The 20,470-nt window shown below is 43.5% G+C and overlaps 1 protein-coding gene across 2 annotated transcripts in view; it reads right to left on the bottom strand.

The window, feature by feature from the left end:
* The window catches only part of LOC143788547 (uncharacterized), a 690,635-nt gene that overhangs the window by 122,426 nt on the left and 547,739 nt on the right, over positions 1-20,470 (bottom strand). The window contains exon 5 of one of the 2 annotated variants that reach the window (XM_077278285.1): positions 17,451-17,704. The exons of the other annotated variant lie outside the window; for it this stretch is intronic. Within the exon in view, the coding sequence (XP_077134400.1) occupies positions 17,596-17,704 (109 nt within the window). The 3' untranslated portion in view covers positions 17,451-17,595. Of the gene's footprint in view, positions 1-17,450; positions 17,705-20,470 lie in introns of those variants that run through there. 2 annotated transcript variants of the gene reach the window in all.

Here is a 20,470-nt window from a genome sequence, read left to right as displayed (position 1 = left end):
AATTTCTCTGAGGCAAGGTAAGGCTTCTATTTCTATCTTTAGGGGTAGTTAGCTCTTAGGCTGTGAAGAGGCGTCTAGGGAGAGTTAGGTACGCTCCACGGCTATTTCTAGTGTGTGCGATAGGAGTAGAGTTTGCAGTCAGCAGAGTTCCCACTTCCCCAGAGCTAGTTCCATTTTTTGAGTTTACTCATCAGGTCATTCCAGGTGCTCCTAACCACCAGGTCCATAACACCCATCTGTCTGTCTTGTGTTTTTATCACTCTCTCTGCATTGTTTAATATCTGCAGTGGTGAGGCTAGCATCCTTGCCAGCCAGTGCACTTGCCAGGGATCAGTGAGGTGACAATCAGGGACTAGGCATGTGATGGCGGCGGGGGGGAAAGACCCACTTAGGGCATTAGGGGAGTTTGGGATAGGCTTCGGTTGGAGTTCAGGAGGTGTCCTCATCCCTCATTTCCTACGGTTAGGGCCTTCCTCATTCCATTCCATCCCATTGTAGGTATAAGCTGTATCGTCTGCTGGACTTTACCTTGTTGGTCCTGACACCCATGGTCTGTGGGTGAAATTAGTAAGCTGCTTCTTAGGGAGAACGCTACCCCATGGACTGTTGGTGAAATTTGTAAGCTGCTTCTTATGGGGTACTCTGCCCCAAGGCCTTTGGGTGAACTTTGTAGACCGCTTCTTAGAGGGTACTCTGCCTCATTGTCTGTGGGTGAAATTTGTAAGTTGTTTCTGAGGGGGTACTCTGCCTCATGGTCTCTGGGTGAAATTTTTAAGACAATTATGTAGGGGTACTATGACCCACGCTCTGTGGGTGAAACTTTTAACTGGACTGGAAGTAGCTAGCTTCGGTCTCTGTGAGGGCACTCTTAATTTTTTTATGTTATTAATTTACTTCCTATTTTTCAAATGATTGCTATTGTGACAGAACCCTTTAAATCATTTCCTTGTTCATGATTTTTTTCAGGTCAATAGTCCTGCTCTTACCCCCTTTAGGTTTCCTTTTGCACCCCACTAGCCCTTGCTATGATCATTTTACAGCCATTTTAAAGCACCAAAGTTCAGGTACCTAATGACTTCTATTAAGTTCAGGTCCGGGGTCAAGTTCGCGGCCAAATTTGGACCCAAAACAATACTTTTTACTGTACGTACATCAAACTCAGTGAACCTGAACATCCATGGGTTTTCTCATCTCTAGTCTTCTGCAGTCTTCATTTCTTCATTCAATTTTAGACCCTCAGATATACATCTTGTGTATGTGCGTATAATATACATACATATATATATATATATATATATATATATATATATACTGTATTTAAAAAAAAAAAAACAGAACTCTGGTGCATTATACAGAGAGTATAATGAGTCTAATATGGCTGCTACTCAAATGTCCCAGATTATGCACCTGGCCATGTTTCTTTATCCTATGGCCGCAGCCATGACTTCCTCTTCATGTTCAATTCGCATGAAGGTGGGGACAGTGACGCCAGCACTGATTGGGCGCTGGACTCACATGACATAACAGCCGCATGAGAGCCCTGGGAACACTGGTGCCGACACTGTTGGAGCGGCACCGGCGCGGGAGGTGAGTATGTTTTTTTATTTTATCAGGGCCAAACATTTAGATCAAGAAAGGGTTGTCCTAGTAGTGGACAACCCCTTTCATCTCTGTCTTATATGGGATGTAAAACAGTTTATGAAATCTAATATGCAAATTTATATGCATTTCTATTCTGGATTAAAATTCTAATTGATATGTGGTGAAATTATAAAAAAAAACATTGGCTACAGTGACTGAGAGCCTAATCACTCCAGTATTTTACTGAACCATCTGCCATGAACAATTGGAATTATTCTCTAAATGTTGCAAATGTTTTTATTTTGATGTTTGATAAATTAAAAGACAAGTGTGGAGAGAATAGATATGCTTCAACAAATTTTTCAGATTTTGTAGCAGAATTCATAAAAAAGGGAATAAAAAAATGTACATGTTTTTTTTCTGTGAACACATTGAACTAAAAACAGATGATCCACCCAAATAATTAAACATTAATTGGTGCACAATGTTTTCTTTTATTTTAGTCTGTATTATCTTTTACCAGTTAGAAGAGCAGCTCCAAAGTAATAAATGGTTACTCTAAACTTGCCCTGGAACTTTCAATACATTACAGTTCAAGACAGTATTTTGATCATTTATTATTATTAAATTATTGTGCTTTGCTTATATAGAGCCATTATTTCCACAGCATCATCATTACTGTCCCCATTGGGGCTCACAATCTATGGACACTTGAATGGTATAAGTTGCATGGAGCTGGTCAGATCTGACTTTAGTCAGATGTGACATCATTTAAAGTGACATCTTTTTAAGTGTATCTTCAGAAATATACCACAATGGTAACCCATGGTATATTGTCCTTCATGCTGTCATGCCCTGATCCATCTGCTTCCATCCACAGGTAAAACTGAACTGTCTCCTAACCTGGAATACCCACTGTACCCCTGAATCCTATGCATTTCCCTCTCCCTGTTCCACCTGGTATATCTGAACTGTCTCCTAACCTGGAATACCCACTGGACCCCTGAATCCCATGCACTTCCCTCCCTCTGTTCTACCTGGTACTCTGCTACTTTTTCCCTGACTTTAATTCCATGTATCATACTGAACATTTTCTGAATGCATATTGACATGTCTGTGCTCCTCACACCTAGCCCCATCTTTCGATCTTATCCTGCCTCTGTCTTAATCTTTGGAAGTCAAATGTTGTATTAACTGCAATCTGCTAATTGTCCCCTGCTGTGAACTGTCCTCCACCTCCTTCCTCCTCCCCCCTCCCTCTCTCACCTGGCTTCATTTCATAGACACTTGAATGGTATAAGTTGTATGCAGCTCATCAGATCTGACTTTAGTCAGATGTGACATCATTTCAAGTGACATCTTTTTAAGTGTATCATCAGAAATATACCAGAAATGGTCCCAAAATCGGCCAGATGGTAAGACTAATCCCTGTCTTCTAATTTCATTTGCCTCTCTTTTTTTACCCTGCTCTTTTAACCATGCTCACATTTGCCCTCACTGTTTTTGCTCCACTAATCCTCACTCTCCTTCTCTAACCCCAAACCCCTGCACCCTCGAATCAAATAACTATCTCCCCATCTCTCCCACCCCCCACCTCGCTTCATCCGCAGACCTGCTCTTTAACTTCTCACCTACTAAAATATTATATAAGCCAATTGCTCTCCTTCACCCAACTGCTTTCCCTTTCTCTTCTTATCCTCACTGCTGGCGACATATCCCCCAATACTGGCTCCCCCCTCCCCCTACATCCCACTAATCCTCACCCCTATCCTTCTCACACTATGAGAAACTACCGCAACCCCTCACAATTAAAATCTGTGTCACTGACCCCCACCACCCTGCTTCCTCTATCTGGGGCACTTTGGAATGCCCACTCTGTCTGCAACAAGCTCCGTGTGATCCACAATCTCTTTACTTCCTGCAACCTTTCCTTCCTGGCCCTCACTGAGACCTGGCTGACCCACCCTGACATGGCCTCCCCTGCTGCACTGAGTTACGGTGGCCTCCACTTTACCCACACTCCTCGCTCTGGCAACAGACATGGGGGAGGTGTGGGTTTCCTTCTTTCTAAAAACTGCTCCTTCAACCCTATCCAACTCCCACCCTCCCTTATCCTCCCCTCTGTCGAGGTTCACTCTGTCCGTATCTACTCCCCTTCTAATCTCCAAATGGCTGTCATATACCGACCACTGGGCTCAGCCACTGCCTTCATTGACCAATTCTCCACCTAGCTTCTCTCTGCCGACATCCCCACCATCATAATGGGTGACTTTAATATCCCTACTGTTGTGATTTTGCTTTTTGCTCCCTCTAGTGGTCATTAGTGATTTGACTCTGGAGCTTCTGTCTTTTCCTATATCCTCACCTGGGCCGTTAGTTCAGGGGCGTTGCTATATAAGCTCCCTGGACCTTCAGTTCAATGCCTGGCATCGTTGAAATCAGAGCTAATCTGTTGTGCTCTTGTCCTATGATCCTGGTTCCTGTATTTCAAGCTAAGTCTGCTTCCGTGCTTTTTGCTTTTGTTTTGTTTGGTATTTTTGTCCAGCTTGTTCCAATCTGTATCCTGACCTTTGCTGGAAGCTCTAGGGGGCTGGTGTTCTCCCCCCAGACCGTTAGACGGTTCGGGGGTTCTTGAATCTCCAGCGTGGATTTTTATAGGGTTTTTGTTGACCAGATAAGTTATCTTGCTTTATTCTGCTATTAGTAAGCTGGCCTCTCTTTGCTGAACCTGGTTCATTTCTGTGTTTTTCCAGAACGTGGTTCGTTTGCACGGCATCCCTGAGAATATTGTGTCAGACAGAGGATCCCAGTTCGTTTCCAGATTCTGGCGATCCTTTTGTAGTAGGATGGGCATTGACTTGTCGTTTTCGTCTGCTTTCCATCCTCAGACTAATGGACAGACGGAGCGAACTAATCAGACTTTGGAGGCTTATTTGAGGTGTTTTGTCTCTGCTGATCAGGACGATTGGGTGACCTTCTTGCCGTTGGCTGAGTTTGCCCTTAATAATCGGGCTAGTTCCGCCACCTTGGTTTCGCCGTTTTTCTGCAACTCTGGTTTCCACCCTCGTTTTTCTTCGGGTCATGTGGAACCTTCTGACTGCCCTGGGGTGGATTCTGTGGTGGATAGGTTGCAGCGGATCTGGAATCTTGTGGTGGACAACTTGAAGTTGTCACAGGAGAGGGCTCAGCGCTTTGCTAACCGCCGCCGCGGTGTGGGTCCCCGACTACGTGTTGGGGATTTGGTGTGGCTTTCTTCCCGCTTTGTTCCTATGAAGGTTTCCTCTCCCAAATTTAAACCTCGTTTTATTGGTCCTTACAAGATATTGGAAATCCTTAATCCTGTATCCTTTCGCCTGGATCTTCCTGTGTCGTTTGCTATCCACAACGTGTTTCATAGGTCCTTGTTGCGGCGGTACGTTGTGCCTGTGGTTCCTTCTGCTGAGCCTCCTGCTCCGGTGTTGGTCGAGGGCGAGTTGGAGTACGTGGTGGAGAAGATCTTGGATTCTCGTCTCTCCAGGCGGAGGCTTCAGTACCTGGTCAAGTGGAAGGGCTATGGTCAGGAAGATAATTCCTGGGTGGTCGCCTCTGATGTTCATGCGGCCGATTTAGTTCGTGCCTTTCACGCCGCTCGTCCTGATCGCCCTGGTGGTCGTGGTGAGGGTTCGGTGACCCCTCACTAAGGGGGGGGTACTGTTGTGATTTTGCTTTTTGCTCCCTTTAGTGGTCATTAGTGATTTGACTCTGGAGCTTCTGTCTTTTCCTATATCCTCACCTGGGCCGTTAGTTCAGGGGCGTTGCTATATAAGCTCCCTGGACCTTCAGTTCAATGCCTGGCATCGTTGAAATCAGAGCTAATCTGTTGTGCTCTTGTCCTATGATCCTGGTTCCTGTATTTCAAGCTAAGTCTGCTTCCATGCTTTTTGCTTTTGTTTTGTTTGGTATTTTTGTCCAGCTTGTTCCAATCTGTATCCTGACCTTTGCTGGAAGCTCTAGGGGGCTGGTGTTCTCCCCCCGGACCGTTAGACGGTTCGGGGGTTCTTGAATCTCCAGCGTGGATTTTTATAGGGTTTTTGTTGACCAGATAAGTTATCTTGCTTTATTCTGCTATTAGTAAGCTGGCCTCTCTTTGCTGAACCTAGTTCATTTCTGTGTTTGTCATTTCCTCTTACCTCACCGTTATTATTTGTGGGGGGCTTGTATCTTGCTTTGGGGTCCCTTTCTCTGGAGGCAAGAGAGGTCTTTGTTTTCTTCTCCTAGGGGTAGTTAGATTCTCCGGCTGGCGCGAGTCATCTAGCGATCCGTAGGCATGATCCCCGGCTACTTCTAGTGTTGGCGTTAGGAGTAGCTATTTGGTCAACCCAGTTACCACAGCCCTATGAGCTGGATTTTTGAATCTCGCAGACTTACACGTTCCTCTGAGACCCTGTCCACTGGGGTCATAACACCCTACTGACACCCGCCAGCCAGCAGCCTCCAAGCTCCTGGCCCTTACTTCATCCTTTGGACTTACACAGTGGTCCTCCACAGCCACCCACGCAGACGGACATACACAAGACCTCATCTTCACCCGCCTCTGTTCCTTATTTAATCTCAAAACCTCTCCCTTCCCCCTATCTGATTACCATCTACTCACCTTCTCATCCTTGTCCTCCTCACCTGCCCCTATATCCAGCCACTACCACATTCTCGCAGAAATCTTGCATACCTAGACATTCACAGACTCTTAGACTCTTCTACCCCTGTCCTCCATATCTTCACTCCAAGACATGGACAGCGCCACAGCTTTCTATAACTCCACCCTCACATCAGCCATAGACTCAATCGACCCTCTCATGCATGGCAAAATGTGACAAATCAATAGGCAACCCTGGCATAACAACCTCACCAAAAAACTCTGACAAGCATCCAGGGTCGCGGAGCGGTGTTGGAAAAAAACACACCTGCCAGGCGACTTCACTGATTTCAAACAAGCTACACTTGCCTTCAAACTAGCCCTCACTTCTGCTAAACAGACCTATTTCACTAACCTTGTATCTTCATTATCATACAACCCAAAACAACTGTTAAGCACATTTAACTCTCTCCTCCTCCCACCACTGCCACCTCCAACTCCCCTCATCTCTTCTGAGGAGTTTGCCACCTACTTCAAAAACAAGATCGATCAAACAAGGCAAATGTTTACTGTTCCGCCACCCCAACTACTCCATATACCAGATCTCTGCCTTTCCCTAATAACTTCCCTCTCCAACATCACTGAAGGAGAACTTACTCACCTCCTTTCCAAATCACACCTCACCACTTGTGCACTTGACCCCATCCATTCCCAACTGCTCACCAACCTCACTAACATGCTCATTCCAGCCCTTACCCATCTCTTCAACCTATCGCTATCTTCTGGTACCTTCCCTTCTGCCTTCAAACATGCCACCATCACACCCATCCTCAAAAAAGCTAACCTTGACCCAACTGCTATTGCCCATCTATTGCCCCATATTACTGCTCCCGTTTGCTTCCAAACTCCTTGAGCAGCATGTCCATGCTCAACTTTCCTCCCACCTCTCATCTAACTCTCTTCTTGACAACCTCCAATCTGGCTTCCGCCCCCACCACTCCACCGAAACTGCTCTGAGCAAAATTACTAATGACTTACTCACAGCCAAAGCTAACAGATAGTTCTCCATCCTCCTCCTTCTCGACCTATCCTCTGCTTTTTACACAGTCGACCACTGCCTACTGCTACAGATTCTTTCTTACCTTGGCATCAAAGGCCTTGCCCTGTCCTGGATTGCTGCACACATTTCCAACCGCACATTTATTGTTTCCCACTCCCACACTACCTCCTCATCCCACCCTCTCTCTGTTGGATTCCCTCAAGGCTCTGTCCTAGGGCCCTTACTTTTTTCCATCTATACCCTTGGCCTAGGACAACTCATAAAGTCCCATGGCTTCCAGTACCACCTGTATGCGGACGACACTCTTCCTCTCTGGCCCAGATGTCACCTCTCTGCTGTGGTAGAATCCCGGAGATTCTATCAGCCATATCCTCCTTCTTCAACTCTCGCTTCCTAAAACTCAATGTAGACAAAACCAAACTCATCATCTTTCCCCCATCTTGCGTTTCCCCCCTACTGATCTATCTATTATGGTAAACAGCATCACGCTCTCTCCTGCACCTGAAATCCGCTGCCTCGAGGTAACTCTCGACTTTGCCCTGTCCTTCAAGCAGCACGTCCAAACTCTTGCCACCTCTTGTTGCTTCCAACTCAAAAAAAATTGCCAGAATCCGTCCCTTCCTCAGGCCACAATCTACTAAAACTCTTGTGCATGCCCTCATCATCTCCCGCCTCGATTACTGCAACACCCTCCTCTGTGGCCTCCCTGCTAACTCTCTTGTACTGCTCCAGTCTGTCCTCAACTCTGCTGCCGGCTAATCCACCTCTCTTCTCGCTACTTCCCTGCTTCTCCCCTCTGCAAATCCCTCCACTGGCTCCCAATTCCCCAACGAATCCAGGTCAAACTACTAACACTGATCTATAAAGCCATCCATACCCTGCTCCCTCCCTATATCTCTGAACTAATCTCCCAATATCTACCCTCAGGTAGTCATTGATCCTCCCAAGACCTCCTACGCACCTCCACACTTATTCGTTCCTCACACAACCGCCTCAAAGATTTCTCCTGAATATCCCCCATCTTCTGGAACTCCACGCCTCAACATGTCCGATTATCCACCACCCTCAGATCCTTCAGACAGAACCAGAAAACCCATATCTTCAGGAAAGCCTACAGCCTGCAATAACCATTCTGCTGCCTCACCACCAACCGAGCTGCCGCGTGACCAACCGACGGAGCTGCCGTGTCACCAACCGCTGGAGCTGCTGCCTCACCAACCGCCGGAGCTGCCGCCTCATCAACTGCCAGAGCTGCCGCCTCACCACCACCAGAGCTGCTGCTCCCCTGACCTTCTGTCTCCTCCCCTTTATCCCGTAGAATGTAAGTCCGCAAGTACAGGGTCCTCTCCCCACTGCACCAGTCTGTCATTGTAAATTTGTTTACTGTAAATGTTATCTATAACCCTGTACGTAACTAGTGTTGAGCATTCCGATACCGCAAGTATCGGGTATCGGCCGATATTTGCTGTATCGGAATTCCGATACCGAGATCCGATACTTTTGTGGTATCGGGAATCGGTATCGGGATCGATATTAATGTGTAAAATAAAGAATAAAAATAAAAAATATTGATATACTCACCCTCTGACGCGCCCTGGTTGTAACCGCCAGCCTCCGTTCATAAGAATGAGCGCTTGAAAGTCCTTAGATGACGTCGCGGCCTGTGATTGGTCGCGGAGCGGTCACGTGACAGATTAGGTAGCATTGACCAGGCTTTTACACAAGGAATTGTTTCCAAGAAACTGGTTGATAAGATACGGCTAAACCATCCCAAACTTCCTACTTTTTACCTGATCCCTAAGCTCCACAAGAATGCTTTAGATCCACCCGGTCGACCTATAGTATCAGGTAATGACGGGCCGTGTGAATTAATTGCAAATATTGTGGATCATGTTTTGAAACCCTTGGTCACAAATTTACCCTCTTACATCAGGGATACCACGTCGGCCTTACAGAGATTAGATCAATTATACCTGGATGAGGATATGATCATCGTAACGGCCGACGTGGAAGCATTGTATACGTCCATCCGCCACCAAGATGGCTTAAGGGTGGTGAAACGTTTCCTCTCTTCAAGTTCCCTTGATGGTATGCTGATTGAATTTATTTTGGTACTTTTGGAGTTTTTATTAACCCATAATACCTTTATTTTCAATACTCACATATACTTACAATTGCAGGACACTGCGATGGGGGCCTCTTGTGCCCCCTCGTATGCCAATTTGTTTTTGGGATCCTGGGAGATGGACATCTTCCATGATGACCTCATCCAGGGTATGTCCAATGTTCATAACTGGATGAGGTACATCGATGATGTCCTGTTCTTATGGGATGGTACACTTGATGTATTAAACATCCTGATGAGACAATTGAATGATAATAATCTGAACATAAAACTCACCTTTAAATCAGGAAGAGAAATGGAGTTTTTGGACATCAAGATGTGTGTTGATACGGATGGGCGAATTAATACGGATATATTTAGGAAGCCTACTTCTACAAACTCTTTTTTGTCCGCAGATTCATCCCATCCACCATCAATCATTCGTGGGATTCCCATTGGTCAGTATCTTCGAGCCAAACGTATTTGTTCAAATGAGGAAAATTTTAATAAACAAGCCGTTGACCTAACGGGTAGATTTTTGGACAGAGGCTATAGCAAAAGGGCTATAAAAAGAGGCTATCAGAGAGCTGCTAAAGCATCCAGAGACCAACTATTATATCGGACATCAAGATCTACAACTAGAGTGAATAATAACCAAGTTCGGTTCATTTCAACATTTAACAAAGAATGGAAAAATTTGAAGGCTATTGTTTATAAGCATTGGGAGGTACTAATGGTGGACCCAATTCTTAAAGGAATACTCCCATCACAACCATCAATTGTGGCTAGAAGATCTGCCAACATAAAGGACCTATTGGTCCATAGCCACTACGAATCCACGAGGACGGCTAACAATCAGGTGAATCAGAATGGATTGCCAGGCTTCTTTCCCTGTGGTTTTTGTAAGGGTTGTTATAATCACACTAAAGCTACTACCTTTAAGAATTGGGATGGATCCCGTACGTATACTATTCGTCAACATCTTACGTGTGCGTCGGTTGGAGTCATCTACCATGCTACGTGCCCCTGTGGGAAGGTCTATATTGGCCTGACCACTAGGGAGCTAAAGGTAAGAACTCGAGAGCACATTAGGGACATAGAAAAAGCAAAAACCATTAAAGAAACTTCCTCTCTTAAGAGCCTCCCTAGGCATTTCAAAAGTCATCATGAATGCAATGCGAGAGGTTTGAGGATTAAGGCAATAGATCAGGTTACACTTGGATCTCGGGGAGGGGATTTGGGTAAAATCTTAGCAAGAGTGGAAAGTAAGTGGATATATAGGTTGGGGACCCTTAGCCCAGGAGGTCTTAATGAAAATTTGGGATTTGCAGCATTTCTGTAGAAGTAGGGGTCATTGATTGGTGTAATTGTAGTAAGCATCTTTTTAGGGATGGGTTATTTTAATTTATTTATTCATGTGGGAATTTTAGCAGTTATTATGTATTGTATGTATTTGCTAGTTTATTAATCAGTGTTTCTTTATTCTAGTTCTTTATGGCTTTTAATGGGTACCTTCCATGGAGATTTTTCACTCCAGGTTCATCTTATGGCGGAAAAAAAGGGGTGCTTCAATGGACACACAAAGCGCAGTTCCAGTGTTCCCTTCGGGATTTCCTTGAGGATGATTTTTTCCTGGGATTTTCTTCGTGTCTATTATGAACTTATCCACTACATGCCACTCTGATGAGTGGGGTATATATTTTTGAAAAAATTGGGACTATTTTTCATCCTTATAATTATTTTTTGGCAAGATATGGACCTATGATGTATTCTAATAATACACTATGGGAAGTTTGTTTTTTGTATAATATTTTGGTTTTCAACAACTTTATTCAGCACTAGTGTTGAGCGATACCGTCCGATACTTGAAAGTATCGGTATCGGAAAGTATCGGCCGATACCGGCAAAGTATCAGATCCAATCCGATACCGATACCCGATACCAATACAAGTCAATGGGACTCAAGTATCGGACGGTATTCCTGATGGTTCCCAGGGTCTGAAGGAGAGGAAACTCTCCTTCAGGCCCTGGGAACCATATTAATGTGTAAAAGAAAGAATTAAAATAAAAAATATTGCTATACTCACCTCTCCGAGGGAACCGGCAGCGTTGTTTGCTTAAAATTCGCGCTTTTCTTTCCTTACGTGAAGTCCCGGCTTTGTGATTGGTTGCGTCGCAGTCACATGGGCGACGCAACCAATCACAGCAAGCCGTGACGTAATTTCAGGTCCTTAAGGATTTTAAAATTACGTCCCGGCTTTGTGATTGGTTGCGTCGCAGTCACATGGGCGACGCAACCAATCACAGCAAGCCGTGACGTAATTTCAGGCCCTTAAGGATTTTAAAATTACGTCCTGGCTTTGTGATTGGTTGCGTCGCAGTCACATGGGCGACGCAACCAATCACAAGCCGTGACGTCACGGGAGGCTGGACACGCGCGCATTTTAAAATGCGCGCTTGTCCAGCCTCCCGTGACGTCCCGGCTTGTGATTGGTTGCATCGCGGTCAACCAATCACAAGCCGGGAGGCTGGACACGCGCGCATTTTAAAATGCGCGCTTGTCCAGCCTCCCGTGACGTCCCGGCTTGTGATTGGTTGCATCGCGGTCAACCAATCACAAGCCGGGAGGCTGGACACGCGCGCATTTTAAAATTTTAAAATGCGCGCGTGTCCAGCCTCCCGGCTTGTGATTGGTTGACCGCGATGCAACCAATCACAAGCCGGGACGTCACGGGAGGCTGGACAAGCGCGCATTTTAAAATGCGCGCGTGTCCAGCCTCCCGGCTTGTGATTGGTTGACCGCGATGCAACCAATCACAAGCCGGGACGTCACGGGAGGCTGGACAAGCGCGCATTTTAAAATGCGCGCGTGTCCAGCCTCCCGTGACGTCACGGCTTGTGATTGGTTGCGTCGCCCATGTGACTGCGATGCAACCAATCACAAAGCCGGGACGTAATTTTAAAATCCTTAAGGGCCTGAAATTACGTCACGGCTTGCTGTGATTGGTTGCGTCGCCCATGTGACTGGGACGCAACCAATCACAAGCCGGGACTTCACGTAAAGGAAAGAAAAGCGCGAATTTTAAACAAAGAACGCTGCCGCTTCCCTCGGTAAGGTGCAGGCTGCGTCGGAGAGGTGAGTATAGCAATATTTTTTATTTTAATTCTTTCTTTTACACATTTTTACATTAATGTTGTTTCGATACCGATACCCGATACCACAAAAGTATCGGATCTCGGTATCGGAATTCCGATACCCGCAAGTATCGGCCGATACCCGATACTTGCTGTATCGGAATGCTCAACACTATTCAGCACCTTTTGTTATTTGAGTTCATATATGAGTTGTATTTTTATCTCATAAATTGTATCTCTACACACATGCTGGGTGGTTATGCATCTTTGTGTATTTAATGGTCCTTTTATTATCTCTGTAATTTTACATTTATATGTCTATTGTATTTAAATTTTTCTTTTTTGTTAGTATTTATGATTAAGCATATTGTAATTTTCAGTCCCCCAGTTTTTATATTGGTACTGCTAGTGTCTTATTGGGATTTTAACGGTCTTATAAGTTTAGTAATTTATAAACACTTCAATATGCACACTTTATATGGAATAAATTTTATTCTGCACTCTTGCAGTTTTCTCTTCACTTCGGCACTTTCTAATACGACTTATCTTTTATGTTTTATAATGTATTTATATGGTGAAGTACTTTTTAGTATTAAATATTTGCACCTTCCTTCACGGGCTATCTGAGAGAGTGAGCGCATGCGGTATTAGTGGATCACCGTGCATTTCTTGGAGCGCTCCATACTGAGCCTGCGCAAATTATTTGTGCCGGATACAGGGAGCGTAACCAGAGAAGTGCCTTTATATGGTTGATACTGCTGTTCGCATGCGCCGTATAATCTACTCTCAGTGCGCTCACACTTATTCACTGGCTTTATCTGTACTATAGATTTTGTATGGCATATGGTTTCTATTAGCCGGTCTTTTGTTGTTACTTCCGGGTATTCGTAACCTAGACACAGCACGGCACACTATTCACCTATTGGTCCCTTGGATACGGCTGTACCAATTAAAAAACACTGACGTCACGGCTTTGTTTTTTGTCCTTGCATGCCCATTGGCCGTCACTTATTTAAATAGCCGCACCTTCCATCCCTTGGGCACGCCCCGGAAGAAGCCAAGGGCGAAACGCGCGTCGGGGCGACAGGGGAACGCCGAGTCACCCTATACTGAGGATCTGCAGCCTTCATTTATCTACAAATCACGGCGGTGAGATAACTTATACTCTGCACTTTATTTCCTGTAATGCCTGTGGTCAGCATGTCCTGATAGCATATATCATGCATTCCCTATAGAGGCACAGTTGATTCCTATATGCACGGAATTTTATGCATCAGGCTGTTCATTTCTTACAGGTTATTAACATTGAAGTGTTTTCATTTGCTCTCACCACATGTGGCTATAAATATTATGGCAATGTATATTCCTTTTTAGGGTGTTTTTCTGGCCCCTTGGGTATTTTTTGTGTAAAACAAGTTTTGTAACCTTGTTGTTTTTATATTTTGTGAACAATAAATAGTCTTTTTAGCGATAAATTATGGTTCTCTTCTTTGGATTCAGTGGCTAATACCTCTGATTTTCCTATTTGTTGATCTGCATAATTTTGAAGTGCCATATGGTAATGTCGGACATATGATTGAAAAAGACTAATCTGAACGTAGCGTAATATAGTAACAGAGAACCGGATTATAAAAATCACTGTTTTATCAACAGGAGACTATCACTAGAGAGCTAATAAACCTGATACCAGGTAGTCCAACCACACCACCACCACCACTGATTGGCGGCTTTCTGCCTATGCACAGTGTACACAGAAAACTTCCAATCAGTGGTGTGGGTGAGGTTAAACAGAGCTCAGCATTCACAGAACTTCTAGATCTGCAGCAGATAAAGTAAGTGATACATCGCTGGAATCAGGATCTCTTCCCTTATATCATATTTAGTGTTGAGCAATACCGTCCGATACTTGAAAGTATCGGTATCGGATAGTATCGGCCGATACCTGAAAAGTATCGGATATCGCCGATACCGATACCCGATACCAATACAAGTCAATGGGACACCAAGTATCGGAAGGTATCCTGTATGGTTCCCAGGGTCTGAAGGAGAGGAAACTCTCCTTCAGGCCCTGGGATCGATATTAATGTGTAAAATAAAGAATAAAAAATATTGATATACTCACCTCTCCGACGCAGCCTGGACCTTACCGACGTAACCGGCAGCTTCCGGCAGCGGTCATGTGACCGCTCACGCGACCAATCACAAGCCGCAACGTCATCTAAGGTCTTTCAAGCGCTCATTCTTAGGAACGGAAGCTGCCGGTTACATCGGTAAGGTCCAGGCTGCATCGGAGAGGTGAGTATATCAATATTTTTTATTTTTATTCTTTATTTTACACATTAATATCGATCCCGATACCGATTCCCGATATCACAAAAGTATCGGATCTCGGTATCGGAATTCTGATACCGCAAATATCGGCCGATACCCGATACTTGCGGTATCGGAATGCTCAACACTAATCATATTACATCCTAAACGATGCGCACCAGCTACACTTGTGTTTGTGAGACGTCTTCACAGAGAGTTTGGAAATGTAACAGCCGAAGACTTGTCAGGGTTAATTCTTTTAGTATACAAAAATCTGGAGTACGCTTTTTGACATTTATTACCCAGAATTCTTTTTTGCCAAATGATGGCTCCATGCTGGGCATCTTGTGATCCCCACCAATATCAACATAAGACATTCAGAACCTTCACATAAATGACTCACCCAACTTGTGATATCTAGAGATGCTTGGGAGGCCTTTATGTAATAACATCTTTGCTCAACCTTCATGTTGGTTCAATATAAAAAAGCAACACAGAACACAATAAAACAAATCCATGGTGTTGAGTGGCTGACACAATAACAGGCTTTCATTAAATAGATCCATCAGGAAGTTTCAGACTAATTAATTTTGTGTTTATTCAGCTTTGGAAACCTCCCTCGTACGGTTTCATTTACTATGTAGCTGCTTTGCACAAGTGAATTACTTGTATAGTGACTCAAAGGCATTTAACAATGTCTTTGATATTTTAAGTACTAACTTGGAGGGATGTTTAATTTCTTCCTTATAATGAAAGAAGCAAAAAAAAATGTGTTGAAACATTTGACTTTTTCTTGCGTGAAATCAACGAAGAATGAGAAGGAAAATACTGAACATTTACGTGACTTAATGGTATAGACATGCACAGCTCGATGCCAGGCAATCACAAGACATTGGCAATTATGGGTTGCAGTTTAACAAAGAATTAACTCAGAAAATGTGCCCTTTACTCTAATAATCCGTTTTACTATTTAATGTGCAGTTTCTCTCTAGCCAAGGACTTTTTTTTAATTTCTTTATGTACTTTAAATTGCGAAAAATACTTATAGATCATCCCCACAGTGACTTGGTATACAACATTTATTCTTTTATCATCCACACCAGTATAGCTCTTCAGCTAATGTATTAAATTTGAATATATTATATATATTTTATTTTCTTCAGTGTAGAGGGGGGAAATGGCGCAAATGGAAATAAACACCAATGTGGCAGCTGTATTAAAGCATAAATAATGTCATGACTTTATTGTAAGGGTCAATATATATACTAGATGATGGCCCAATTCTAACACATCGGGTATTCTAGAATATGTATGTATGTCGCGCTTAGCACAGCCACGTAGTATATAGCACAGCCACGTAGTATATAACACAGCCACATAGTATATAACACAGACAGCCATGTAGTATATAGCACAGCCACGTAGTATATTGCACAGCCATGTAGTATATAGCAGCCACATAGTATATAGCAGCCACATAGTATATAGCACAGCCCACGTAACACAGACAGCCACGTAGTATATAGCACAGCCATGTAGTATATAGCAGCCACAAAGTATATAGCAGCCACGTAGTATATAACACAGCCCACGTAATATATAGCACAGCCCACGTAGTGTATAACACTGGCCATGTAGTATATAACACAGCCCACACAGTATATAACACTGCCCACGTAGTATATAGCAGCCAGGCAGTATATAGCACAGCCCATGTAGAACATAACACAGCCCACATAGTATATAACACATGCCACGCAGTATATAACACAGCCCAAGCAGTATATAACAGATGCCACGCAGTATATAACACAGCCCATGCAGTATATAACACAGCCCACATATTATATAGCAGTGTGGGCACCATATCCCTGTTAAAAAAAAATTAAAATAAAAAATAGTTATATACTCACCCTCTGGCGTCCACCGAAGCTGTCTCGATGCGCGCAATGCTGCCGCCAGCTTACGTTCCCAGTGATGCATTGCGAAATTACCCAGATGACTTAGTGGTCTCGTGCATCTTTGGATGGCGGAAGGTGAGAATAGCACAATTTTTTATTTTTTTTAATTATTTTTAACATTATATCTTTTTACTATTGATGCTGCATAGGCAGCATCAACAGTAAAAAGTTGGTCCGGTTTGGGGCGACACACTGGTGCACTGCTGACTGGAGGTGAGTAGGGAAGAGCCAATTCACGGCCGGACTAAGCCTGATGATGATTCGTCGCTGCCGTGACCAATCAGCGACGTGGGATTTCCGTGACAGACAGACAAACAGACAGACAAACAGACGGAAGTACCCCTTAGACAATTATATAGATAGATATAGTGGTTTTAATTTCTAGGTTTTTCTTTCCCCATGCAGAGTTTTTCTAAATGCCCTTAATCTGGGTGATGCAAATTTAAGCATAGTTTAGCCTATGATTAAAAGTGGTCAACGGCAGGAAAAGGTTAACACGCTTCCATTTTTTTCCCTGCCTTTCTCCCAAGAGTCATAACTTTTTTATTTCTCCATCAAGTTGAAAGAAGTTGTAGTCTTCATGAGAATTCATTTTACCATATAGTGCACTGGAAGACAGAAAAATAATATTCCAAGTGTTGAGCCATGGTTAAAAAACCAGTCATGGACTCCAGTGCCATGGGTTGAATGCTTTTTTATTATGGTGTGCAAAGAAAGGAACATCAAGATCTCTAGAGATGGACTTGAGAACCAAAATGGTTGAAAAATATCAACAACCTCAAGGTCCTTGTATTTTTTTCATGTACAATAAAGTATTTTTCTATTGATTTTACTATAATGTATTGAACTCCATTTTTTGGCTATTCACAACCTCAAGGTTAAAGTCTTCACACAGTTCTCTTCTCCACTTTCTGTTCTCCATGATTAGTATCAGTAAACGGCTGGAAGAAAATAAGAGCGCAATAGAGTCCTATCTGGGTACAAGGAGATGAAATCTACTCAAATTTACCCACCAGATCCAGCCCTTACACTGGAAATGTTAGCTGCTGCAGATCCACCGGTCTCCTCTACCAAAGCAAAAAAATTAGATATAAGGGTACATTCTTCTCTGCGTCACTTGAAAAATTAGAAGTCCAGATGGGTAATCCAATGAAAAGGTGGCTTTATTCAACGCGTTTTGGAGCACCAGGACTCCTTCATCAGGATGCCACAGAGAATGTCCATCTGGACTTCTAATTTTTCAAGCGGCGCAGAGAAGACTCTACCCTTATATCCCATTTTTTTGCTCCATGCTTAGTATGGCACACACAGACACAATACAAAGATTAAGTCAACTTTTCCCCTTTTTATCTGATTTCATGTGTTAGCTTTCATATCACCCGCACTTGTTACTTACCACAGGTGTGTTTGAACACGCATCACATGCTTGAAAAAAAGTGGTTTACAAACAAGTTTGGAAAGGTGCCAACAATTTTCTGTGAGAAATACTTCATTTTCTTAACCCCTTTCTGACCTCGGACGGGATAGTGCGGTGAGCCCGATTCAAAGCCGGGACATGTCAGCTGTTTTGAACAGCTCACATGTGCCCGTAATAGGCGTGGGCAGAATCGCGATCTGCCCACGCCTATTAACTAGTTAAATGCCGCTGTCAAACGCAGACTGCGGCATTTAACTACCGCTTCTGGCCGGGCGGCCGGAAATGATCGCATCGCTGACCGCCGTCACATGATCGGAGGTCGGTGATGCTTCAGAATAGTAACCATAGAGGTCCTTGAGACCTCTATGGTTACTGATCCCCGGGCAGCTGTGAGTGCCACCCTGTGGTCGGCGCTCACAGCACACCTGCAATTCTGCTACATAGCAGCAAACATCAGATCGCTGCTATGTAGCAGAGGCAATTGTGTTGTGCCTGCTTCTAGCCTCCCATGGAGGCTATAGAAGCATGGCAAAAGGTAAAAAAAAAGTAAAAAAAATGTGAAAAAATAAAAAAATATAAAAGTTTAAATCAGCCCTCTTTCACCCCAATCAAAATAAATCAATAAAAAAAAATCAAATCTACACATATTTGGTATCACCGCATTCAGAATCGCCCGATCTATCAATAAAAAAAAGCATTAACCTGATCGCTAAACGGCGTAGCGAGAAAAAAATTAGAAACGCCAGAATTACATTTTTTTGGTCGCCGCGACATTGCAATAACGGGCGATCAAAAGAACGTATCTGCACCTAAATGGAATAATTAAAAGCGCCAGCTCGGAACGCAAAAGATAAGCCCTGAACTGACCCCAGATCATGAAAAATGGAGACGCTACGAGTATCGGAAAATGGCACAATTTTTTTTCTTTTTTTAGCAAAGTTTGGAATTTTTTTTCACCCCTTAGGTAAAAAATAACCTAGTCATGTTAGGTGTCTATGAACTCGTACTGACCTGGAGAATCCTAATGGCAGGTAAGTTTTAGCATTTAATGAACCTAGCAAAAAAGCCAAACAAAAGTGTGGGACTGCACTTTTTTTGCAATTTTTCTGCACTTGGAATTTTTTTCCTGTTTTCTAGTACACGACATGCTAAAACCAATGATGTTGTTCAAAAGTACAACTCGTTCCGCAAAAAGTAAGCCCTCACATGGCCAAATTGACGGAAAAATAAAAAAGTTATGGCTATGTGAAAGAGGGGAGCGAAAAACGAACACGGAAAAACGGAAAATCCCAAGGTCATGAAGGGGTTAAACAAGTTGAAGGGTGACAATACTTTTGGCCATAACTGTATATCACCATTTTCTGAGACCCACAACCTTTTGATTTCTTTTTTTCTGTCAGATGAGCTGTGTGAGGGATTGTTTTTTGCTTGATGGTTTTTTAGACATAATTTTAGGGCACATACAATGCTTACACTGCATTTTTTGGGGAGGAGCAGCAAAAAGATATAATCAATTGACAATGTGAGTAGCTATAGGAAATTGCTCACCTGATGCGGTTGTGCAAACTGAGGCACAATTCTCGCTTGAAGCATGGCTGTATTTGCTAGACAATGCTGTCTACCTAGTCAGGAGGGATTGGACCCTTAAACAAGAGTATCCCACAGCGTAGATGCCAGACAGGCAGACCAGGGAATGATTGAAGAAGGCTGCAAACAGCCAAAATGTGTTGTGTATATAGTTTTTTTGTGTGTATTATCGGTTTGAATAAAATTTTACCTACAAGCAAACTGAAATTTCTGCACCTTTATTTCTCTCAGTGACAAAATACAGCGCCATTCCCTGGTCCTCCTGTCTGGCAAAATGAAAATATATATATTTTGGTAGATAATGAATTTGTAGATACAATACCAAGCATGTTTATTTATTTTATGTGTTTGACCGCTTGTTCTACAGTATATACTGCAATGTTGCAGAATATAGTGAAAATTATAGATTCCTATGAAGCCAAGTCAATTGCTTGGCTTCACAGGAGAGCCAAAATGGCAGTGACTGAGGCCTAGAGAATGCTCCCATCTCCCACCGCAACCCATTAGCACTCCACATTTGCTTTGGAGGGGGTGGGTGGTAATCGGTAGAATATGCAGTCCTGGTGGATTATGCTACTAATTAACAGAACCATTTGAAAAGGATTTTCCAGTTTTGGAAAATTTCCATCCCTAGGTGCTACTCTTCTGTTGTTGAACGTAGCATCAATGTAATTTTGATAGTGATACAGCCCATCAGAGAGCT

Source organism: Ranitomeya variabilis, chromosome 8 (genome assembly GCF_051348905.1).
Source record: "Ranitomeya variabilis isolate aRanVar5 chromosome 8, aRanVar5.hap1, whole genome shotgun sequence".
NCBI classification, from domain to species: domain Eukaryota; kingdom Metazoa; phylum Chordata; class Amphibia; order Anura; family Dendrobatidae; genus Ranitomeya; species Ranitomeya variabilis.
This window is presented reverse-complemented; position numbering and strand designations above follow the sequence as displayed.